At 36.9% G+C, this 24,194-nt stretch overlaps 3 protein-coding genes across 6 annotated transcripts; 1 reads left to right on the top strand and 2 right to left on the bottom strand.

Annotated features, from left to right (window-relative positions):
* Nucleotides 1–1,039: 1,039 nt before the first annotated feature.
* Nucleotides 1,040–15,834, bottom strand: LOC117240658 (trissin receptor). 2 transcript variants are annotated; one of them, XM_033506687.1, is made up of 5 exons: nt 14,914–15,834; nt 5,727–5,913; nt 4,066–4,717; nt 2,148–2,583; nt 1,040–2,073 (listed from the first exon to the last, which is right to left on the bottom strand). In XM_033506687.1, the coding sequence occupies exons 2-4, from the start codon at nt 5,899–5,901 to the stop codon at nt 2,160–2,162; spliced, it is 1,251 nt and encodes a 416-aa protein (XP_033362578.1). In that variant the 5' UTR covers nt 5,902–5,913; nt 14,914–15,834; the 3' UTR covers nt 1,040–2,073; nt 2,148–2,159. The 2 variants fall into 2 exon arrangements, with proteins under 2 accessions (XP_033362578.1, XP_033362577.1); XM_033506686.1 differs by having other exon boundaries at nt 1,040–2,583.
* Nucleotides 4,146–21,170, top strand: LOC117240656 (sodium-independent sulfate anion transporter-like). Of its 3 annotated transcripts, none has more exons than XM_033506682.1 (11): nt 4,146–4,234; nt 17,351–17,532; nt 18,110–18,305; nt 18,657–18,877; nt 19,074–19,218; nt 19,348–19,500; nt 19,810–19,971; nt 20,156–20,296; nt 20,364–20,509; nt 20,741–20,902; nt 20,959–21,084. In XM_033506682.1, coding segments are annotated over exons 1-11 (1,620 nt in total). In that variant the 5' UTR covers nt 4,146–4,233; the 3' UTR covers nt 21,070–21,084. The 3 variants fall into 3 exon arrangements, with proteins under 3 accessions (XP_033362573.1, XP_033362574.1, XP_033362572.1); XM_033506683.1 differs by lacking the exon at nt 4,146–4,234 and adding an exon at nt 15,906–15,921; XM_033506681.1 differs by lacking the exon at nt 4,146–4,234 and adding an exon at nt 16,878–17,166 and having other exon boundaries at nt 20,959–21,170.
* On the bottom strand, nt 15,827–23,488 carry LOC117240660. The gene is made up of 4 exons (XM_033506689.1): nt 23,208–23,488; nt 21,944–22,075; nt 21,474–21,657; nt 15,827–15,952 (listed from the first exon to the last, which is right to left on the bottom strand). Exons 1-4 carry the CDS (start codon nt 23,304–23,306, stop codon nt 15,864–15,866), a joined length of 504 nt encoding a protein of 167 aa, XP_033362580.1. The 5' UTR covers nt 23,307–23,488; the 3' UTR covers nt 15,827–15,863.
* Between the last annotated feature and the right edge of the window lie 706 nt (nt 23,489–24,194).

The following is a 24,194-nucleotide window of genomic DNA, read 5'->3' as shown; positions in this document are numbered from 1 at the left end:
CGACGACGGTTACTGCAAAATATATTTTCCATTTCGGGGTCATCTAATGCTACGTGATGCAACGCCTGCTGGGGGTCTGATTTTGCAATAATTATTACGCTGCTATCGCCAACTCTGGATCCGTTCGAACTCTCGTTTATTTCTTCTTGATATGTTCGTCTCCTTCGACAGATAAATCGAGCATATTGCAGCCCCGGAGCATCCACGCGGTGCAACGTCCTGTTTACAACTTTGCCGAACTTTGATCACGAAAGAATTTAAAAGCTTGTAGACACCTATTGTGAACAGACACACGTTGGTTCACGAAGATGGTCGAACACTCGCAGGTTACACGAACACAACCAACCTTCGCCAATACAGAAAAAGTTTATGTGCCAGGAGACTAAAGTGACAATTTGTAATCAGGAAACTGCATTTAAACTTTTCTGCATTTATAGAACATTTGCAGGCGAAAAATCGTGCAGAATACACGTAACATGAAAGAATATATAAAATATTTAAAATATATATATACATAGCTTTCTATAATACTTGACAGGTAAAACAAATTTTTACCGAGATTCTACGCTTTTAATTATATGTCCGAAAATATGAATTTATGATCTAGTAAATAATTTTTCTTAAGATTATTTATTAATCTCACGATCATCGATGGATGAGAACAAAGCTGAAAGGTATCTTTATTGAAAGAGGATCGCCCATTACCCGATAAAACGTTAAAGCTGTACGGAGAAGTCGATGGACCGGAGTTAACCGGTTACTTGGCTGCGAACTCGAGACCCCGACGAGATAACGCGGAAAACAAAACAGCGTAGGAAAGAAAAAATGCAGATAACGCTCACATGATTCGACAGAAACAGGGAAAGAGACGAGAGCGGAACGATAATAATTTAAACGAGAAAGAAATCGTTTAATGAAACTCCATATGATACATATATTTAATTACTTCCAAAAGTGTTCGGACAATAACAAAATGTGACTACAGTTATTTATGAAAGTATTCAGTTACAGATTTACTTTATGAATATATTATGTGTTGCGCGAAACATTTTGAAACGTCATTAGTACTGTTATGAGGCCGACTATCACGATAAATGATAGTAAAGTTTGAAACAAATCTGAAAATATATGTAGAAATTACAAGACATTTAGTGCAAGTATTACACAGAGATTGTAAAAGTATTTAGACAATTAATTATTCATTACGTTAATAATCCTCGACATTCATGAAATAATATTAAAATCAGAGTATTAATAAAAATATACTTATCATATTTTGCTTCTGATATTCATTCGTTGATTTTATTTTTTAGTTTGTTTCATTTCTATTACCAACAGTCGATGTAATAAATCGAGGTTCTATTAACGAGCCTTATATTTCAATGAAATTTTCATCTCTTTTTTCCCCCTATTCTCGTCGAATATGTATGATCTCGTAAAGATCCATATATCTGTCTGCTAAAACCACATGTGCCGATGCCAAATGTCAAATACGAGTTAGATTAATGCAAATTCCGTGTAATCGGAAAACTTGGCAACCGTGAATCTGCAGTATTGGTTCAGTATTCTAAAAATTGTCGATCAACTCTGCAAAGATATTACATTACGTCTGAATTCTCTTGCACAGTAGTTTACTAATTTACAAGCTGTAAACTATACATTTTTCCTTATGATTCGTTGCCTTCTGATCTTTTATCGATTTTCTGAAAAATAATATGAAAACTATGATGTATTTTTCCGTATGTTTGTATTCTCGTGTGAAATCACGACGTTATTATCGTACCTCGTATTAACAGTAAAAAGAGAGCGAAGGAAGTTGTTAACACAAACATCGTAATTGTCAATAACTAAAAAACAAAACTGAGAGCACAATTTTTTTTATTCTTGAGTTTTGCCTTATTTCGACGTCAAGAATCAAACCTTTAAATTATGTAAAATCAGTAGCCGAACACCCAGTATATATATACAACGAGAAAGAGCACGAATGTGCCCGAATAGGATCGATTTCGTTTCGAACTAGCGAAAGAACAAAGTCATTCGACAGGGAGATCTTCGTTTCAGTTGCGTCGGACTCTGCTTAAAAAAAGATACTCTTAACAGTCTAATCTCGAAAGGTTTGGTGAATAAAGCGCGGCTGAAAGTTCCACCAATAAAACTAATTAGTAACTGGATTTTTCGTAAATGGTTTGGTCTGTACTCGGTGGAACTGCGACAGAGCTGTCTCGATCAGAACTAAGACAGACCAGTAAACTTCGCCGAAAATCATTTACGTTCCCTTCGTCGTTTTCTTGTCGCATTGCTGCTTCTCTTGCGGTACGTCCCATGACCAAAACGCTGCTCCGATTTCTTGTCTTTCCGCAGTTCAGAAGTTCTTTTATTCCTTTTTGAAAGTTTCGCGAGAGGAAAGCATATAAAAAAGGATTCAGACAAGAGTTTGTGTAGGAAATTAAAAAAGTGGATAAGGTTAGGAGGGTGCTGAAGTTCGATGATCGATCATAACTCGAGCTCCAGTGGCGCCAGGCGATCCGTGCTTGTTGCGGCAGATTGCATACGGCGAACATCATCACCACTGCGATTAGCATTCTAGAAAATTTCGTCAGTTTCAATTTAACCCGAGGCACTATGCTTGCGGCGTAAAGCTCGAGGTGAAGTCTGCGTGACTCCTGATTCCTGAAGTTGCAGATATACGTATATGAATATACAGGGTGCTCGCTCACTATTTCTTATCGCTATCTGCGGCCGTGTAACAGACAATGTTTTGAACCGTTGTTTAAAGGTGTCGAATGTACTACGAACAATGAACAAAAAAAATCTTGAAAATACTTTATTTTCATAGCGAAAGCAAGGTAACTTGGGTAAGATAAATGGGACCATATTTTTATTAACTCGATACTAGGTTTATCGTTGTCGTTATGAAAACAAAGTCGTTCGTACTACACACGACGCCGTTAAAGTTCAGTTCAACAGATTTTTTGTTACATGGCCGCAAATGGCAGAAAAATAGTGAGTCGCGTTATTCAGGACATCCTGCGTATATTTATTTATTTAATGTCGACCTCGCAGTCAAGAAATGAGACTTGATTTACAATTTCTCCTGAATTACCATACACACATATCTCTGTCGCACATTCTCATCCTTCCACATCCTTTTCCCACATTTTTCAATTCTGTCCACTCTACCCTATAACAATCAGATAATCAACGCTATGCATTTCTTCCTATCCTATCCGTTCTATCGCTGTTCGACTCTGTCAACTAATTCTTTTATTACACATATCTGTTCTTTGATATCCATTTTTCCTCTTCTCTATTTATCTTTTTCCCTCTTTACTCTGTCTACGTTTCTAAATCATTCCACACTATCGCAAAATTTTTCAGTACTTACATTTATTCTTTCCACGCCTGTACATCTTCCCTATATTCCTTTCACGTATCTTGCACATTCCTCTTAATACGTACCTCTCTCCGCTAAGTATCGTGGCATATTCGTCTTCTAAACACGATGCTCAACTTGCGGGTAACTTATACACGAATATAGGACAGATTTCTGGCAATCTTTTTTACCGACTTACCGTTCTTACAGATTTCAGTGTATTTGCGTGAACGCGTATGCATGTAGTAGTACTGGCGAAACACAGACGAAATCAGACTTATTTCTAAACAGAATGGAAGAGAACCAGACAGATAGAATCAGCCAAGTCTCCGAGACTCTACCTCGGCGATAGGGAGTCAACCCTCGACCGATATCATCGGGACATTGCAAGGACCAGAATTACCTCGGATTTTCAATTTAATTTCATTTTATCGCTGATCTCTAGACTGCGGGTTTTTATACGTTTATGGGAAATTTGAGAGCACAGAAATGTACGTGAAACGCTCATAGCATAACACGCAAAATAGAAATATTCAAAGAATCGGTATATCTTTAATATCGATTAGTTAAAACAATTCTTCGCCATCTTTTCTTTTGCTTTTATGGACGAGGGATACATTTCAAGCGCTATATCCATAAAGATACAAATGTGCATAAATATCCGCAGTCTACTACTAAAACATAGCTCGTACCTTATTACACCGCGTCTGGCGCGAAGCACATTCCTACCGGAACTGTGAACACGATGGAGGCTATCATTTTTGCTTTTAGTCGCCAAACCCGGTCCTCCGAGGGTAGTGTCGCTTCTCCATAACCCGACAGCGATTCTCGTGTAAAGGCAGCACATCAGAAGTAGCGGAAGTAAGTAAAGAAAGACGAGATTTACGGCGTCCAACAAAGTTTTGTTGTGCTTCTGGATATTGGCTATGCAAATGATGTCCACGTCGCCGGTGATTAAACGATTCTGCATGGTCTCAACATAAAAGAATCTCGGCAAAGCATAAATCGCGGCAACCATCCAAACTATTCCTATTACCAGCTGCAGTCGGCTTCTTGTCAGTACCGACCTGCACTTAATCGGGTAAACGATAGCCAAGTATCGTTCAATGCAAACCACCATTAGGATTAATACGCTGGCTGTGTAGGAAAGCGCGTGGACGAACATGTATACTTTGCAGAGAAAATCACCGAGTCGCCAACTGTTCATTAGGTAATTTGTCAACGTTTGATACACGCAAAAGATACCGACGCAGAAATCGGCTACTGCCAGGTTCGCCAAAAAGAAGTTGGTAATACTCCGTAATCGTCGTGAAAATGTTACCACAAAGATCACCATCGAATTACCTGAAAGCAGAATTCAAAGGGATTTTATACATTGCATCGTTTCTTCCATACGAATGTTTCTCTTAATCCTATCGAAATCAAACGTTTCGCGAACCTTTTCTACGTTTATCGTTCGTCGCTTAACGCAATGCTTAACAAACTCGATCGATAGCGTGAAGATATATTCCGGAAGAAATATTTTTCAGTATCAAATATTTTCTGCATAAATGTTCTTCGATATACAATTCACGTTTAATATTAATCTTGCAAATTGAACACGTCTGTAAGACGCGTGTATTATAAGGAAAACTAAATTATAGGTACTGCGTTTTGAAGAATTTGTTACAGACCTATCTTATCGAAAGGTTACGTTCGAAGTTATCAGGTATCTCGTGATTCACCGATGAGAGCATAGATTATAGTGTTTGAAGGTATTCTTTGGGACAATTGCCTGGATGACTATTTGAAAGAATAATTATGAAAAGGAATTTATTCTTTGAACCCTACTGCAAACTCATTAAAATTGATAAATTCCTTCTTAGATCAAAACGTTCCACAAATTTCTCGCGGAAATAAGTCACGAAACAATTAACGTTTTGTCTGGCTCCTTACCTTTATTTTCACATAATTTAACGTTTGATTCCTTTTTAAACGTACACACATTAAAAAATATACTTTTAAATTCTAAAAGTTCGTACTTAATAATTTTGCAAACTAGATACGTTTCAGAGGCGCGAATATAATGGATAAATTTTGGAAAAATTTGCTAATTCTTTTATATCAGGTTTTTTCAAAGATAAAAGCGATTATCCTCCGCATATTTTTGAGTCGTTGTATAAATGTCTATAATACAAATAAGTTCGAAAGCTTCAAATTTTATCAAAACTTTTATTGCTTTACACGATATTCCTGCTTCTCTTCTTGCGATAAGCCGATGGAAAGTTTCAAAGCATGCGATGCGGATACGGATCAAATTGGTTTTGACACTCAATTGGTAATTTGATCGATTTAGATCGAGACGATCACTTACCGATAAAGCAGAAAACGAAGACGATGGAATAGAGCGTAATAAAAATTACTCTGACATCGGTCCTGTCAAGAATGTACTCCTCGTTTAGAGATATATCGTGCAAGGAAGTTTCGTTGTCCATCAAGCTTTTTTTATCACGAATTTTACGAAAAACGGCGTCACGGTTGTCGATCATTCTGAAACGAGACCACAAGGAATATAAAATCATTACTCTGCAATATCGAAAGCGTAATTTGTTGAAGATACAAGTAAAAATAATACAACATAAAGTTTATCTTTATTAATCTTCTAATTCTCAATTCGTAGATGACTCGCGAGAGTTTAAGTCAAGTTACTTTTTACTGAATGAATAATTTTTCAACTCAGTTTCGCAACAAAAGGTTTATTTAAGGTAAAAATACAGCGAAAGTATTTCGGTCAAAGTATTTCCCCTTGCTTTCTACGACTTTAAGCCATTTATCAAGCAACTGATGAATTCTATCACGAAGAAATGCTGCTTCTTTAGACAAGATGCAGTCGTTGAATTACCTTAGTACCTGATCGATCAGCTGGAAGTGGGTATCGGACAAGGCGCGTTGCATCGATCGAGACGAATAGCATTCCGAAGCAGCAACGTCTAGCGAAAAAGCTGGCTGCTACGGGACGTTCTAGTGAAGACTCGTGTCTTTTCTCTAGCAGAAGCACTTAACGCTGTCACGCAGCAATTCCACAGAATGTTCTTCTTTATCGATCCTCCGACGATTGGTTCTTGTCTAAGACACGATATTTTGCCGTGATGGAATTTATCATTCACCGAATTTACCGAATGTCCAGCTGGACAAATTGCAAAGTACAAATTCAATAAAAAAGAAAAAAAATGTATCACTTGGCTTAAAGTTGTAGAAAGCAACGGGTGATACTTTGATCGAATAACTTGCAGTATCTTTTTTCTTAAATAAACTTCAAGTTCCACTGAAACCTTTTGACTATTCGTTTGAACTATTTGTTTGAACTATTTGTTTGAACTATTCGTTTGGACTATTCGTTCGTAATTTTATTTTCTCTAAATGAGATACTTTGAACGGAAACGCGGCTGGTATCGTGGTCAATGTATATTATTAAAATGTTTGTAATTGAAACGAAGTTTGATTAGTAGCGCGTGTTAAATACTCCGTATCCTATCGGATCGTGTAAACTTAATCGTGCGGAATCGCGGGATTCGTGTTAAGCGTTACACGCGATTTCTACGTGGCGAACGGAAAATGTCGGACAGAAAATCGATAAACAGACACGGGCACGTACTTTGTTGTTACATGTATAATGGAAATTAGTACGAATCGTGTATTAGGTCGAAATCGAAGGAAATAATGACTTCTCACAAGGAAATATTCGTAAACGTGCAATGTCTATCAACACGAAATATTTTTCGAAAGATATACGAGACGCGATATTTTCGCCGAGGAAATATCGAGAAACTCTAAAAAAGAAAGAAAACCCGACAAACAGAAAAATTTAAGCAAACCTGAAAGAAATAATAATGAAAATGACTGTTGCGTGTATTGTGGCAAAAAATATGACGAACCGCTTAAGCAAATATTGACTATGATGTATAACATGCAGCGAATGGGAACATGAAAGCTGCGCCGACCGGATTCGAAGAACGTGACGATTTCCAATTTTATTATTGTTAGTTTAGATCAGGGACAATATCGCGTGTATACAGTTTTATCAGAAAAAATCGGAGTGTTACGTCGCGTGAGATGGTCCACGCGACGTCCTTTATTGTCTGACCGTCGAGGCTCAAGCACCATTATAGAGACTCTCAATAAACCTAAGGCCCCGCCATGAACTGAATCTTACTAGCTTGCAGCAACCTTTAATCCTGCAAGTATTTTCGGTTTATAGCTGGTACTTGAAACAGTCCTTAGGTTTATTGCACGTTCTTACAAATTACGGAGAAAGCGGGTTATCTAACGGAAAAAGTGGATATTTAATGGAAAAATGTCCTACTGGACAAATTGTAAAATTTAAATAAATAAAAAAAAAAATTAACGGGAAAGCCAGTTTTTCCCATGAACAAGGTCACACCCAAGCCACGTGTCGGTAGGAGGCTTCCTCCTCCAATCTCCATTTATTAACGTCGGCTTATAACCAATGGGCATCGCGGATCGTAACCCTCACTTTTCTAACGAAAAGTGTGAACAACGAATCCACGTTCTTAGTTCAGAAGGCACACGAGCTTTCCTCCGTAATCACACAAGAACGAGCTTGACTTGTTCTCATAACGACAGAGCAGTCACTTCTCAGTTCACTCTATACTTCGTCTACGACATAAGGAGGGTCAACTCTACACCAGGAGACTTCTGCACATCTTTTACATCAAGAAAGATCAACTTCTTCTTATTCTATATTCAACTGTAAGGGGACCTTTTGCTCTACTACGAAAGAACATTCAGTATTTATCTTTGGCGGGGGTGTGGTTCGAGCTGGATGAAAAGAGAGTTTGCGTTTCGTCACGGGACTACCGGTGGACTCGTCATTAAGGCTATGCCTGGGAGTCCATGCCTTAGACGTAGAGGGAATCTCACTAGGTGCGGTATTTATATCATGCGCCCGTATATTCGACTGCTAGCGAGATAGACAGACTCGTTGTTGTCGTAGCCCTCTGGTGTTGACGGTTGGTACCCGCGGATCGCCCGGGAGGTGTTGCGCCGCGTTGATGCCTCGACCTGTCTGTGTCCTGTTGATACCGATCCGCCACATATCTATCAGATCTTCATACGTCAAAGTATCGTCTACGACATTTATATCATACGTAACGGTGTAACTCTTCAGTGTAATAAGTTGTTGAAAATATAAAATTTATAACTTGTTAATCGCAGTGTTATACCACATCAATCACCCCTATTATCCCACAAGAAGTAAGGGGATCGATCTGTTCGTGGCGTCTTCCTGCGATTGATCGAAAATACACGGAGAAATCTCGTTTTATTACCAAGTTGAGTAGAAGTTGAGTGCTCCAACTGTTTTATTCCATTCTCTGATCTTCTGTTCATTATAAAAGCGTTTGACAAATACACTTTTTAATTCATCAAACGTAATTTATAAACAACCAATAAACAGTTTGAGAATTCATTGATTTGCTGTCAAATAATTTCCATGTGCACAGTGATTTCCATTATTTTAGACGAATACAAACTGTAAAGCTAAATTAACATGCACAATAGTTCTAACAACGTGAACCAATTATCAGCTTTCATATAAAATTAGCAGGTGTTTGTGAACGAAGGTGGATAAATGACTCGTTGGTCGGAGCAAATTTCGAAACGTACTTCACTCGCAACTCAAAAGTATATCTTCTTGCTTTTAGTTTAAAGCTTTTAGTTTAATCTTGCTTTTCATTTTAAAATCGATCGATAATTGAGGTAATTCCGAGTTTTATGAAAGCAGGAAAGCAAAAGTTTTCCACTTGCATTGTAACAAGTCAATTGGTTCTTAAGCGTTAAACTATGCAGCTAGAAAATTTGAATTGATTTCCATTATTTTGCATATCATTTCAAACTGGTTTATTTGGCTTCGAAATTTCTCAGTCACGGCCGTGCAAGCAGAAGAACGTGCTGTTGCATGAACGTGTTCTTCTTCTTCATTGTTGGCAACGTTATTCGTGTGCTTATTGAAACAATGAAACTACGACCAGTCCAATATCAATTCTACACGATCATCTACAAAATCTTATGGGAATCTTTTCCGAATATCGAATTTTATCGACGTACGCTGATTGATTGAATCACGCTGATTGTGTCTCGTTAAAGCCTAGTCCACACTGGCAGACAATTGTCGGGGAACAGTTCCGTAAAATGCCCGCGCACGAGCAAGTATTTCGTTTTTCATCGCAATGAAGAAGAAGAGCAGTGTCCATGGGCAGATGCAGAGAGAATCTTTTTTACCCCTGGTAGGTCTGCAAAACAACGATCTCGCTGTGCGATGGTGAGATTTATGACGCGGTACGTATTTGCTGTTTAGATGGAAAGTAAAGGCGAAAGTAGGAAATTTGAATTTGAAAGTAAGTAAAGTTGAAGACAGTGACGAAGTGACGCACCGGCCTCTTCATGGATGCGTCGTGAAGAATCGTTGGGAAATCGAACAAAGGTTCGCTTGTTTTTAAATGGGACTATACATTTTTTAACACTTTACCGACCGATAGCTTATTAATCAGTTTTTGTCGTCGACGCTTACCAACCGATAGCCTATTAATCGGCTTTTTGTCGCCGACAATCTTTCTCATTATTTGAGTAGTAATTTGTTATTTAGTACTAAGGTACCTTGCTCAGTTGCGTCAATCGCGTTGCTTTGTAAGCTCCCACGGTTTTATACCAATTTGAAAAACATACCGTTCGCGATGAACGAAAAGAATGGTATTGGAGAGTCTAAACCGAAACAGAGCCGGCGCCAGGGAGAATCTGCGCCTGGGCTGCCGGTCGGACGTGCGTATGTTGTTGAATTGCTAGCGGTCGGTAAAGTGTTAATACGATCTATCGTCACATTTCCTGCAAAATGTTATTAGCGTATTATTTAGGTTGATATTTATGTCGGTAAAGTATCGGTATACAAATTTTTGGAAAAATTCGAAAGATCGTAAAACACGAACAAAATCATTAAATTCTGGGCTTCTGTAAATATCAACAAGAAGAAAATCTCTTCGTCGTTATAACCTTAATTATTTATATTTACATGATATTCCACTCCGCAAGTGGGCGTCGTATGTGCTTATCGTTCAAAAGTCAGCATTTCAAAAGCTTGAAATCTCCTTCGTGCTTGAGTGGGAGGAACCGTTGTTCCATCTCCAACAGATCCTCAACTCGTCCATACCGAGGAATACCAAGATACCCGATTAGTGTACAAACGACATATCTGCACATATCTTGGTGGTTATCGGCGGACAATATACGTAGATTATCTGTAAACAATGTCGTTTGTCTACTAGTTTCTAGCATAGCAGTGTACTCGTGATCTCGGATCGGCCCAACACTGATCGACTTCTCCCATGCCCGAGTCTCTGATGCCCACATGTAATTAATATAATTGTTACGCCACGAGGCTTACCACAGGCTGTATTTTCTAATCGTCGCTCGCGGTCCTACAACGTCGCAGGCAAACCGTCTTATCTGCCCGCCGGATCATATACAATGTATCGACGAGAGCATAGTTGTCGCTAAGCAGCGAGCTCTAGAAACGTCGATTTTTGACCGTTACGTTTTTCACACTAGAAGAGGCATACGTGATCATAGGCGCGAGCGGTGGCGTGACCCGAGCATAGTGGGGGTCGTCTTCCAAATGAGACAAAGGAATAATCGAAGGGCGTTCAGTTCCTTCTGACGAGTCAAACGTGACACTTCGACAAATTTGACGAGCAAACGAATTTATCTAGAGATATCGCAAAGTCGAGTCAAATTTCTGTAACATCTTCATCATATTATTGTAAAATATATTGTTCTATGTTAACCTGTTAATACAGTGTTACATTCATTAAACCACCTCTGTTATCCTAACCGAAACAGGGGAACGACTACTTCGCGGCGTCGATTAACATAATCGTAGCGAGAATTTACGCCTCTCGCTGACGCGTTTTCCTAGCGACCGCGTCTCTCCGCGAACGGTCGTAACAATAATTATTACGTAATATACAGGGTGGTTGGTAACTGGTGGTACAAACGGAAAGGGGGTAATTCTACGCGAGAAAAGAAATCGAAAATATAGAATAAAAATTAAAAAAATTTTTTTTTCATTTTTCCATCGAGACAACGATCTACAGTGAGATCCGTTATAACGAGACGTGATAAAGTGCACGCGTACCGAGCGAAAGTTCAAAGTCGATTTTCTCGAAAACAAAGCCTCGAACGAAAAATTGTTATTCTATATTTTCGACTTCTTTTTTCGCGTAGAATCACCCCCTTTCCGCTCGTATCACCAGTTACTAACCACCCTGTATAATATAACACAATGGATAAAGAAGAAATCGACAGATACACAGAAAAATACAGGAAAAGAATGGCAATGCATCCAACGCAAACCCATATAAAAAGAAGACTAAAAACAAAACATCTCATAACGTTAGAAAAATTTACCAAATGTCCAGCTGTACAAATTGTAAAGTACAAATTAAATAAAAAAAAAAAAAAGAAATGTAATTAGTGTCTCCAGCCATGACTTTGAACAATGTTGCTATCGTTGTTCATGGGGTATATGGTGTATTTCTTAATTTGCGCAAGAAGAAAGAGGAACTTGTCTGAGTAAAATAAAAGAATCAAGTAAAAGAAGCTTGTTAACGAAAAGACGATTAAACTAAGCTGTGTGTTGCATGCGTTTGCACGTTCTTCCAACATTTGTCCGACGGTGTGTACCAGGCACTTTTATCCGCTGTCTGTTTCTGCACTTGAATTTTCTTTACGAATTTTCCACGAAACACAGATTTGGATTGTCTGCGGACGATTGTCTGTCAGTGTAGACAAGACTCACAGTGTTAATGAGATGTCAAAATGTTTCGTATAATACGAAGGATGCGGTCGAATAACATGTGCAAACGGGCATAAGTTAATGATGAGAAAATAAGAAGAGAATACAGAATAGAATAATGTACAGAATGAAATTTGTTCGTTGGATGCTTAGTTTCCGAGAAAACCGAGTGAAATGATATGTCAATTACACGTGAACTTGGGTAATTACCACTTAGGTATGAGCCAACAATCAGGAAACATTAATTCTACTTGTCAAAATAAATGAAAGATGTTTCTTTTTTTTATTTAATTTCTACTTTACAATTTGTCCAGCTGGACATTTGGTAAATTTTTCTATCTTTATTGCTAAATAACATATGAACGTCTACCTCCAAGGGGATACCATCGGTGAAGTAAAAAGTGTGGAACAACTTTGTTCCGTTTAAGACTCCACTTTCAAGAAAACAGAGTTTGTACGTTGTTCAATGGAGAATCAGCCTAATACACGTGTATGATAAATTTTCAGCTGATTCTCGCATATAGAACAACCTCTCGCCGGTTATTTATTATAATCGATAAATATTCATGTTAGAAAATAAATGTGTGTACATATATATCGTGCGAGCGAGGAACGAAAGAGCATGTGTTCGATGAATGAGCGTGCAATAAAAGAAAATTATTCCTGTTTGAGATGTACAAGAGAATAGAGCGCTGTTCGTTAATACTTCAAATTATTATGTTACATACGAAATAGTTATTTTGTTCTATATAAATTTTGTAATTAATAAAACATCATATAGTATTACTTCAACGATTCAAATTCGACTATCTGGAAAATCAAGCCCCGGCTGAAAAAATGTTACTCCGTATTTTCCTCTTATTTTTACGTAAAGTATCCTCTTAAAGCATAAGCCCGCCTGTACGTGTTATTCGGCCGCATTCTGTACAAATAAAAAATTGTTAAGAATGTTCGATTATCTCCGCGAGCCACTGTATATACGTAAGTTTAATTAGACCAGCAATTTCGTTGGCAATCGTATCTACAAAATGCCACCTGCGTAGATAATACATATGTATATCGGTGATTTTTCTTTCTAACAATAAGATTGTCTTGCCAGCATGAATACACCTAAGCTCGTGCTTAATCCGCAAGTACATCGTTCAAGGGCCGATCTTTCCTTCCACGTACATGTTAATCCGTTAGGTATTTAACTTTATCAACGATAGCAGCCTGGAACAGCTATGGAAATATCTTTACACGATATCGTTCGGTCGATTCTAATAATATTCGAGTATTAATTCGAGTACACGTATAAATGGACGTATGAACGTTTTAATTACACGCGTTTAATATTCTCGTGATCCGAGATGCTGCTAATTTACAGAAGCTGCTAATTTGTTTAATTCGATATTTCACTGTTAATATTCGTTCATATCTGAACGTGTGAGCAACCTCAATTAAGATCAAAGATTTCGATCATTAATTACGAGCATATAACGTTTATCTTAGAATTTAGATATAGTTAAGATAATTGTCTTAAGATAGCGGTAAAGGTACATTGAAAAAGCTAAGGTTGCATTGATCGAGGGAAATTCGATTGGAAATATCATACAGTTGGTCGCATAATTGAACAAACAGTCTTTGAATTTCCATTACAGGTAAAGAAGTCGTAAAAGAACGATCTTTATCTTTTTCTTCGCGACTCCGAGTAACTGAATTTCTTTGAAAACTTCTTCACGCGACGTATAATGAACTAGTCATCCTAACTTCTCGAAAGGGAACTCAAGTCGTTTGGATCGAGTTATTCGGTTTGAAAAAGTGTTTGATCAGTTACGAAGGTCGCAAAGAAAATACGACAAGTACATTTTGATCGACGATTTTATTTTCACGTCGTACGATCAAAAAGGAATATTTGAATGTGTGAAATATTTAGAGACGGGAAAAACCTACTGGATCTTGCCAATTGTGCATTCAATGATCCGCTCGATAAATTGAAATTTAAAGAAGACGCAAATATTATTCTCTTAAATTTATCTTCGGGCTTTTTGTTATTCGTGTTCTTCCCTCGCGATAAGCGAATTTGTGCAATTGAGACATTCGTATGCCTTGGGAATTGCATATTAATTGGATTGCCAATTAGACGACTAAATCGAGAAATTTGGAAAAACTGAAATTGATCAGTTTGATTTTTGGCGCTCGTGTATCTGTAACGTGTATCGTGTATCTGATTTCTTAAATTCGTATAAATAAATAAATCGGCATAAATGATGCGGTATAACGTGTCTTAATGTCTAATTGGTTGACGACGAATCGAATTTTACAAATATGTTTCTAGATAAAAAAAAGATTGAGAACGTTACTCTTATTATTCTTCACGTGTGGCCTTCGAATTCAAATAGCAGAGAAAAATGAATACGATACAAACGAGAATTATTAAATCTTACTATACGTAAGAATGAGATTTATTATTTTATTTTATTATTCTTGATTTATCTTACGATGCTATAATCTGAATTTTATCGTCGTACAATTTTCAAACGAGATATATTTAATTCTTCAAGCTTTTAATCATTGAATACCACAGAGAAAACGTTTGATAAGTCTATCGTCGTTAATTTTCGAAAATCAAGTCTTCTAATTCGATATAGTTGAGAAATAAAACAACTTATAGTGGATCTAAAACTGTAACTCTTGGAAAAGATACATATCTTACCTATTATGTGTTACCAAATGAAGAACATCAACTTCATTACACAACCTTTGAAGCCTTCACGATGTATTACAATATTTCATTCGATCCGATAAGATGGCGAAAGATATTGTGGAATTCCCAAGGCTTTTAAACCGAATAAGAAGCTTTTTTCTCTCACGTGTCGCGATAGATTAATCGAATTAGTTGGCGTTTCATCGCGCGCTCGATCGACGCTATAAAAACCAGTCAGTTTCACCATCGATTCTTCGATAATTTTTCAATTACATTTATTACAAATCACCGAACGAACGCTAAATTAACGCAACGCTTTGCCTGATGCAATTCTTATTTACAGTTACATAAATATTCGAATAATTCTACGAAAATACGAGCTATTTGTCGCAGCTTGGCAATTACGTACGTAAACAATTTTTTCTTTCATATCTAAATCATCCCTTTTTATACAAAGCAACAAATACAGAGACATTGCATATTGCAGCAGAATTTTTACAAAGGAAACTCTTACAGACTCTTTTAATATCCTCGATGTCTATCAGCGAAAGATTATTGAAGCCTCGTTGTTAGTAGCGCGTTAAGGATTTATCACTCGTGTCTTCCACCGTGTAATCGATGGATTAAATGGGTCAAGTGGCCGAATTGCTTTCTCTTGGACGATAGCACTGATTACGAAATTGCACGAGATGAAAACTAACGTAGGAACGACGAGGCCTCTATTTCGCGCGATACTGGAAGCTCGCAGCTTTCATTCATACCCACTAGCCTGTAAGTTGACCGAGAATCCTGGATTTCGCGCAGGCGTTGCGCCCCCGTTCTATTACTTTGGTTATCCGGCGAAAAAATGTGAGGAAATCAGGAAGATAAACGACTCGAAAATAACGGTTAATAATTCTCAACGAAATAATCTAACCAGGCAATAATTCTTAAAGGTGGAACCCTCTTGAGCAAACTCCTTAGACAATCTGGGCTATTTGTGCATCCAGTGAAGTTTCGCTGCTACGTTTCTTCAAAGTGAGTTTTTCTTCCTCCCAAAAAAGTGATTCTATAACATAGTAGAGACTTCAATGAGCATTTGAGAATTCTACCAGAATTTTTGGAAGCTTAGAATAGTCTGAAGATTGACATGAACGATTCAGCTTACCCAGAGAGACAGAGACAGAGAGACAGACAGAGAGACAGACAGACAGAGAGACAGAGAGACAGACAGACAGAGAGACAGACAGAGAGACAGACAGGGAGACAGACAGGGAGACAGACAGAGAGACAGACAGACAGACAGACAGAGAGACAGACAGGGAGACAGGGAGACAGAGAGACAGAGAGACAGACAGGGAGACAGACAGGGAGACAGACAGAGAGACAGAGAGACAGACAGACAGACAGAGAGACAGACAGGGAGACAGGGAGACAGAGAGACAGAGAGACAGACAGACAGAGAGACAGAGAGACAGACAGACAGAGAGACAGACAGGGAGACAGACAGAGAGACAAACAGACAGACAGACAGACAGATAGAGAGACAGACAGACAGAGAGACAGACAGACAGAGAGACAGACAGAGAGACAGAGAGACAGAGAGACAGAGAGACAGACAGAGAGAGAGACAGGGAGACAGAGAGACAGAGAGACAGAGAGACAGACAGAGAGAGAGAGAGCTAGGAAACGAATAAGAAAGAGAAGAACACGTAGTGCAAAAGCAAACATCTTGAGTATCACATAGTTGAGTGCGTGATCGCAGTGACAATCTGTGAATCGACAAGTTTGAAGGAAGTGGGAGTATCGTGATAAATATAAGTAATCATAACTCGTGTGACTTCTCGAGAGTACAAGGCAATGATATTTATAATCAGTTTGCTTCTATAATCAACGACGCTATCGAGCGTATCGTTGTGCCTTGCAACAGACTCACGCGTCGTACTCTCCTATGTCGATATTTTCTTGTCTCGTAATTATTCCAACGACAACTTTTTACCATTCCCTACGAATTCTTTACGAAGTATCTTCTCTACGATATTCTTCTATCGATGGTATTCGTCGTAGAATCTTTGAGTGAAACTCGTTTGGAGATATGAAACAAATATAATTATGAAAATAAAAATTGAACATTGTAAAATTGCGAATAAAAAATACAGTTGTGCGTATAGAAATTAAATGTAAGAGCAAGTTATTTATATAGCGTTTCATAGTGTAGTGTTTCAAGTGTTAGAACAATTTTAAACATGTTGGAGAAACCGAGGGCTATAATTTACAAGAAAAGTGAGTTCACCTAATTTAGATCACCGGGGGGATATCGAAAGAATTAAGTTTCTATTTCCATGTTTAAAGGCGGAAACGCTATTCGATTTGCTGGAGTTTTTTTTTTGTGGATCTTTCGTGAAAATGTTGACAGATACCTTAGAAGCTAAAGTAAAATTCACGTATATCGTTGTATCGTTTCAAGTGTCACGATGCAGCAGGGACTGTTGCTACAAGTACACGAAGAGGAGGCTACCGATTCTGTCGTGGGCTAGGAATTACAAACTCACATGGCTGCCTCAAGATGCACTGGCCGGCTTCACGGTTGGCCTCACGGCTATTCCTCAAGGCATCGCTTACGCTATCGTGGCTGATTTAAGTCCCGAGGTAAATTAACGCTCTTCCGACAGCCTCGTAAGAAGGACGACTCTCTTTCCCACATTCGAATTTTTCCAGAAAGCAGAAAACATTTTGCATAAAAAAGATCGATTTTCTGAACATGTGTCAAGATTAGTAGCGACAGTCAAATTTCTATTGTAAAACTTTCAACGTTCACAGATTTCTTGGAAGTAATATCAATCAAATTGTAATTCGACAGATTTAATAGATGAAGCCTGTCAAAGCCAGACCCTGGAGATTCTTCAATTAGAACCATCTTCTTTCCATAAAGAAGATATCACGCAGGAATTTCTGACTTTTTCTGAAATTTTCTAAGATTTTAAAATTGACGATACAATCTTACAAAAGTGCAATAGGATCCTGAATAACATGATCAAAAAATTGTTTCAAAAGACTCTATATACATATGTATAGGTGTACGTGACAATAGATTTTACAGTTGCAAAGTTTTACACTTGCGGCGTTGTTTTTGTTGTGAACTCGTCAACTGGCATTGATAGAAGCGTATTAGTTTCTATGTCTTTTAATTCAAACGTCACACCATTTTGTCTCTTTTTTCCTTTAGTATGGGTTATATGCGTCTTTCATGGCATCCTTCCTGTACATTATTTTTGGTTCCTGTACAAGTATTACTATCGGTCCAACTGCTATTATGGCAACGATGGTGCAACCTTTGGTAACAAAATACAATGCTGATGTCGCGGTTCTGCTTACGTTTTTGAAAGGCTGCATTATCGCGTTACTCGGCTTCTTTCATTTAGGTGAGTGATTTGACTACAGATTTTCATGCGTGTCTTTTTTCAAGGCGCAAATTTGAAGATACAAAAATGCACAGCATGCAGATAATATGCAAAAATATATAAATTATTCATAGTACGTATAACATATTCGTTACAATATTTGGCAGGTAAAACAAATTCCAATTTAGGTGACATTTCTTCGGTTGTGACCAGAAACATTTGCTTACACGAGAAGAATTGTAAATGGAATTTGTTAACAAAACCTTAATTATAAATGTTTTATTACACGTTCCAGATTCTGACCTTCATCTTTAACCTTCTTACGTTTCTCTGTCTTTCCTAACAATTAAAATAGTTGCGCACGAATTTCAGGTTTCTTGTTAGACTTCATTTCCTTACCCGTAATTACGGGCTTCACCGCGGCTGCATCGATTAACATAGCCACTTCGCAGTTCAAACCGTTGTTAGGAATACCCGGTAGAAGCGAAGACTTGGTAGATTCTTTGATCTCGGTGTTTTCAAATCTGAGGATGATCCGGTACCAAGACACGTTGCTAGGTATTGGAACGATAGCGGCGTTGGTTCTATTAAAGGTACAGTCACATAAAGCGAAATTCGATCAAAGATTACGGGTCAAAATTAAACAATTCTATAATTCATTTTATTCTTTAGTTTGCGATACATCGATTCAGTGTTGGACAAAATTTTATTCCAATAGCGTACAAAAATCTGACAGGAGCTATGTTTTCATCGAACATAACTTAATATTCATATTGCTTTTTATCGAAGAATTTACCTGGACGTCGAACCGGTACTTGGTCACAGAAAATCGCCTGGGCCACTATTCTCGCGCGCAACGCATTGGTGGTCATCGTAGGAACTTTGATGGCGTATATCTTTTCCATCTACGATCTATATCCTTTTAATCTAACCGGTGAGAACAACACGATAATTGAAAAATCCGTCTCGCGAGAAACCCGTTCTTTGATCATTCGTTAAACCGCGTAACGCTGCGTCCACAGCAAGAAGGAAGAGAATGGGAGCAAAAATAAATGATTTCTAGGATCGATGGGTCATGGATTGCCACCGTTTGGTCTGCCGAAATTCAATGCAATAACCAATGATTTCCTTACGACTGCTGGTGCTATGGGAATGTCGCTGGTCACCGTCCCGATTGTATCTACCATTGAACATATGGCGATAGCAAAAGCGTTTGGTACGCTATGTTATGTAGAATATCATTCATAATCGTTCGAACGATTCACGTATTATACAGTCGAAGCTCGGAACTGAAGCTGATCTAATTTCTTTTCGTCGACCTGTAATGTAAAAAATAATGATTATGCAGATTTTTAATGACGCGGTTAACATATCAAACTATTCAGCAAATGTTCATCCGCTGTCAACGTCGTTCGAACAATTATGAACGTATATACGTATATTCGTTAGATGGCAATACAATTTTGGACATTATTTTAATAATTAAAATTACTTGAATAATTTCGAGCGAACTATGAACTTTTAGCGAAGGGTAAATCTTTGGACGGCACGCAAGAAATGCTCGCGTTAGGATTGTGTAACATAGGCGGTTCGCTTGTTCGATCAATGCCAGTTACAGGTTCTTTTACACGAACTGCTGTCAATAACTCATCTGGAGTGAAAACTACTTTTGGAGGTTTATTCACAGGTAAGTGTGTGTGTGTGTGTGTGTGTGTGTACATATGACTTCTCAAACAAGCGTTATAAATGTCTCGCCGATAATATGTATCACCAAGGGAGAAAAGAAAGACGAAGTACAATCAGATAGTTGGAAAACGTACGAATGAATCCCCTGAATTTTTTTCTTAATCGTGACAATTCCTTGCTTGCAGGCGCTCTCGTATTACTAGCGGCTGGCTTGCTCACATCCACTTTTCGTTTTATTCCTAAAGCGACTTTAGCTGGCGTTATAATATGCTCTATGTACTACATGCTCGACTTCAAAACGTACGCTCTATTATGGCGCGCAAAAAGTAAGTAAATTGGATCGTGACAAACGCGATTCAATTTCATATTCCTGACAGTTGCGCCTCATTTCAGAAATCGACTTTTTCCTCATGTTGATTACCTTACTGTTCTGCGTTTTTCTTAAACTGGAATGGGGAATCATTATCGGTATATCGTTAAATCTTGCAATATTATTGTATTTCTCGGCTCGACCTTCGGTTCAAACCGAAATTGAACAGGTAAATTAAATGTATCACTTTTACGCGATTAAACTAATATTTTAACTATTTAAATATTTAATGTTATTCTAACATTTTTAACTCATTGTGCACTAACTACTAATAAGTTTCCAGCCAAATGTAACAGTACCAAGCTAACTAAGGTACTTTAGTAGTTTTAGTTAGCTTAGCACCGTCGCATATAGACAAAAGTTTATTGTCGTGTGTGGTAAAATGATTCCTGAACCGTAGGTAGGAGATAGAACCGTGATTCGCATTATTCCTGATGAGAGTATCACGTTTCCAGCAGCGGAACATTTTCGAGCTTACATAATGAAGCTTTCAAACGAAAATTCATACGACGTTGTACTTGATTGTAGAAATTTGAAGAGGACTGATGTAACGGTTGCAAAGGTAAATGATGTATTAAAATCTTCTTCTTGTAAATTCAAATAATTTCCGTTTTACAGAACCTCAAGCTATTGTCAAACGACTTAGGACTGCGAGGAAAAAATATCATTTACGAAAACTGTCAAGATGACGTTGAAAGTATACTGCAGACTGTTATTCCAGATCACTGAATATACATGTTAAAACTTAAATGCATAGACGAATCTATAATATTTATATTTCTTGTATATACTATATGATTTGCTAAAAAACTGATGTATTTTAATTATAAACGATTAAAATATAATAAAAGCATTGTTAAAAACATACCGCCTTTTATTGTGTAATCTTCTATCGTGGACAAACTTTATAAGCTACGTATTCAAAAACAGACAAAATGCCAAGTAATAGCAATTTAGATTAATATAAATGAGACACAGCGTCTCAATGATAGAAATCCATATAGGTCCATCGCATTTACACAATGTACGGAACATTTTTGTTTTGTTGTCAAATTTCGCTTTTACAATATTGACATTTAATCGTGATTGACGATCTATTCGTATAGAAAAATTCAATGTACATGTGTTCATACCTGGATCGATTCGATGAGTACTTTCGATATGCTCTTTCATCGTTTCGTTCTCTGGTAGTATCCAGTAGCAATACTTGCAATATCTGCGTCGATGAAATTTAATGTGAGTGGACAAAGACAAAAGTGTAGCAATTTGTTCATGGCAGAAATTGCACTCGAATTTCAAGGCTCGTTGCTCTGAAAGCTATGAGTAAAAGATCTATATACCTTTCTGAATGATAAATATCGATACGATATTAAACTAGATTCCGAAAATTGATAATATCGATCGATTAATAATCGGAGCAAATATACATAATATTTATATTATATGCAGATATTTCTGAAATACACATTGGATATAATAACAATTAATACATATACAATGATACATTAATTATACAAATTATATAATAAACGATGAAACCTTGTATATAATAGTGCAATTAATAGTACAAACTGCATACTGAATGATAGAATTGCATACTTACATTCATTTCGTCGTTATTTTGATTGTAATCGTTCTTTTCCGAAATAACGGAGTATTGGGGCATTTTCGAATCGGTACTATGTTTTTTTCGCAGTTGTAGTGGTAACACGATTGGATATTTTCCTTCTTCCAACTGTAAACACATTTCTTTTTTTATAAGAGCATCTACGACAAACATCTAATGGTGCCCAAAAGTTACAAAAGGATACTATCGATATCAAGGTAACGTATAGAATATCATATAAGCGTATACGAAAATCTAAGAACGTTCAAATATACGAGATTAAATATTGCAACGTTAAATGTCAATTATCGTTTACATTATTTGAATTTAAAATCAAAATCACATCAGTTCGATATACTTTAAAGTATCTAATGTGAACAACGTCGTCGTTTTCGTAATTGTATTTATTTCATTACTACTTGTTATAATAACGATTCTTTTATAATATTTGGAAATATTTCTGATAACGAAATCATTGCAGTGTCGTACAATCGAAAATGGTGGTTACATTTCATGAAATGTTGTCACAAGTATTGCTTTTATAAACATACCTTCTTACGAATCATCGGTATTCAAATGACACAGAAACTGCGCAATGCGCATAATTACGTCAGTACAAATATGGCTTTAACCGTACTGACCGTTTCGAATACTCCCGTCAATTTTTATAGTTTATTCCGTATTATATGTAGTTTACTAATATAAAGAGAACTGTGCGTATTCAGTGATTACAAGTTCAAAATATCATGAATTTCAATTAAGTTTCGATGAAATAAAAATAAAAATATTTGTAAAAAGTTGTACGCAGTCAAACACGACGCCACGTTCCAATATATATAATAACATAGCTTAAATAAAATATTAAAAGTTCTTGATATTCCATTTTCTTAACAATTATCTAAGATACACATAACGTTTTAAAATGTAAATTATCTATCGTTAAACTCATTACACATACACCGGTATGACGTATAATTTAATATTTCATGGCAATCGTTTCAATATTCCTTGAATATTCTCGCGCGGGCAAATGGTACGCCATGTTGGTTTATTGTACCGGTAGCGTCACCTTCGATTTAAAATCTTGGAGTCTCGTTCAAGTTTTATTATTCACATTAATAAAATACTGATTTTTCTAATTCTCGATTTCACGAATCTAAATCTCGTATTTATGAATTAAACGAAAACCAATAATTCGCGTGAGGCTAGTGTGTATCGAAAGAGAAAAAGATATTTGGTTATACGAGTTATAATAACCTACCTTTCTGGAACTTTGAATTGGTGGACGAATGTCGTATACGAAGTCTTTTTTCGTCATCTTTTCGCTGATATTTCGGTTACACCGTAAATTGTACTTCATGGCTTCCACTAATCCGTTGGTAAAATCCTGCAGCTATGGTAAGCGTTCATATTTCATAATTATTACAATACTTTCGATATTCATATTTTTCAACCTTCGTTTGTTAAACCACATTCGCATTTATATATAGATTTGTATATGACACATATGAACAAAAAGTTTCGTAGGTTTTTACGAAAACTAATTTATTACGTAATGTATTTATTTGTCGTATATTATAATGATAAATTACAAAGAACCCTTAAATTAATATCATCTCGATATTATTATTATTATCCTTTTTGCTTTTTATAAAATTTATTTGTAGAACCATATCTGTATTAAGATCTTTATCGCGATAAGATTTCTACTTATTTTCGTTACGCGTCACTTAATTAAAAAATCCTTAAACTATGTAAATCATAGTTGTCTTGATTACGATAAGAATCTGTACTTATAAGTTGTTATACATTACACATAACGAAGAATAAACACGAGTTAAAGCCGCTTCTAAATTTATACCTCGTGACAACCTGCCAGTTTGTGAAACGTAAATGTTCGTATTTTAGCTGCACTCTGTGACAGTATTAAGGAGATGCTCGAATACGAGTATATATACAGTGTATAAGCGATTTCTCGCATGCTGTAGCCGTTAACGTTCAGCCATCGTGTTTATCGAGTAACTACATTTTAAGAAATAAATAATTCTTTATGCTATGGCGTGTGATTCATTTCATATGACTAGAGAATCGTGGCATTGAAAACTAGAGCTGATCTTACCACACACAGACACACACATGCGCGCGCGCGCACACGCATACATACAAAAGATTCGTATCTTTATAATTGCATTTACTTAAAAAAAAAAGAAAAAGCTTTTTTGTCTGTTGCAATATGTATACAAGTAAT

This window comes from Bombus vosnesenskii, unplaced genomic scaffold (genome assembly GCF_011952255.1).
Source record: "Bombus vosnesenskii isolate JDL3184/JDL3185 unplaced genomic scaffold, Bvos_JDL3184-5_v1.1 scf7180000014824, whole genome shotgun sequence".
NCBI classification, from domain to species: Eukaryota; Metazoa; Arthropoda; class Insecta; order Hymenoptera; family Apidae; genus Bombus; species Bombus vosnesenskii.
Note: the sequence above shows the minus strand (reverse complement) of the source record. Positions and strands in the feature narration are given on the sequence as shown.

What these genes read in the sequence shown, in the direction of transcription:
- LOC117240656 (XM_033506681.1), top strand. Translation starts at nt 17,130, where the DNA reads ATGTTGGAGAAACCGAGGGCTATAATTTACAAGAAAA. An exon ending in CGGCGTTGGTTCTATTAAAG is followed by an intron (nt 18,878 to 19,073) that starts GTACAGTCACAT and finishes TTTTTATCGAAG; the next exon opens with AATTTACCTGGACGTCGAAC. An exon ending in GGCGATAGCAAAAGCGTTTG is followed by an intron (nt 19,501 to 19,809) that starts GTACGCTATGTT and finishes ATGAACTTTTAG; the next exon opens with CGAAGGGTAAATCTTTGGAC.
- LOC117240660 (XM_033506689.1), bottom strand. Translation starts at nt 23,306, where the DNA reads ATGAAGTACAATTTACGGTGTAACCGAAATATCAGCGAAAAGATGACG. An exon ending in CAATTCAAAGTTCCAGAAAG is followed by an intron (nt 22,076 to 23,207) that starts GTAGGTTATTAT and finishes ATGTGTTTACAG; the next exon opens with TTGGAAGAAGGAAAATATCC. An exon ending in TACTCATCGAATCGATCCAG is followed by an intron (nt 15,953 to 21,473) that starts GTATGAACACAT and finishes ACTATGTTATAG; the next exon opens with AATCACTTTTTTGGGAGGAA.
- LOC117240658 (XM_033506686.1), bottom strand. Translation starts at nt 5,901, where the DNA reads ATGATCGACAACCGTGACGCCGTTTTTCGTAAAATTCGTGATAAAAAA. An exon ending in CTTCGTTTTCTGCTTTATCG is followed by an intron (nt 4,718 to 5,726) that starts GTAAGTGATCGT and finishes TTCTGCTTTCAG; the next exon opens with GTAATTCGATGGTGATCTTT. An exon ending in GCCAGACGCGGTGTAATAAG is followed by an intron (nt 2,584 to 4,065) that starts GTACGAGCTATG and finishes GAAATTTTCTAG; the next exon opens with AATGCTAATCGCAGTGGTGA.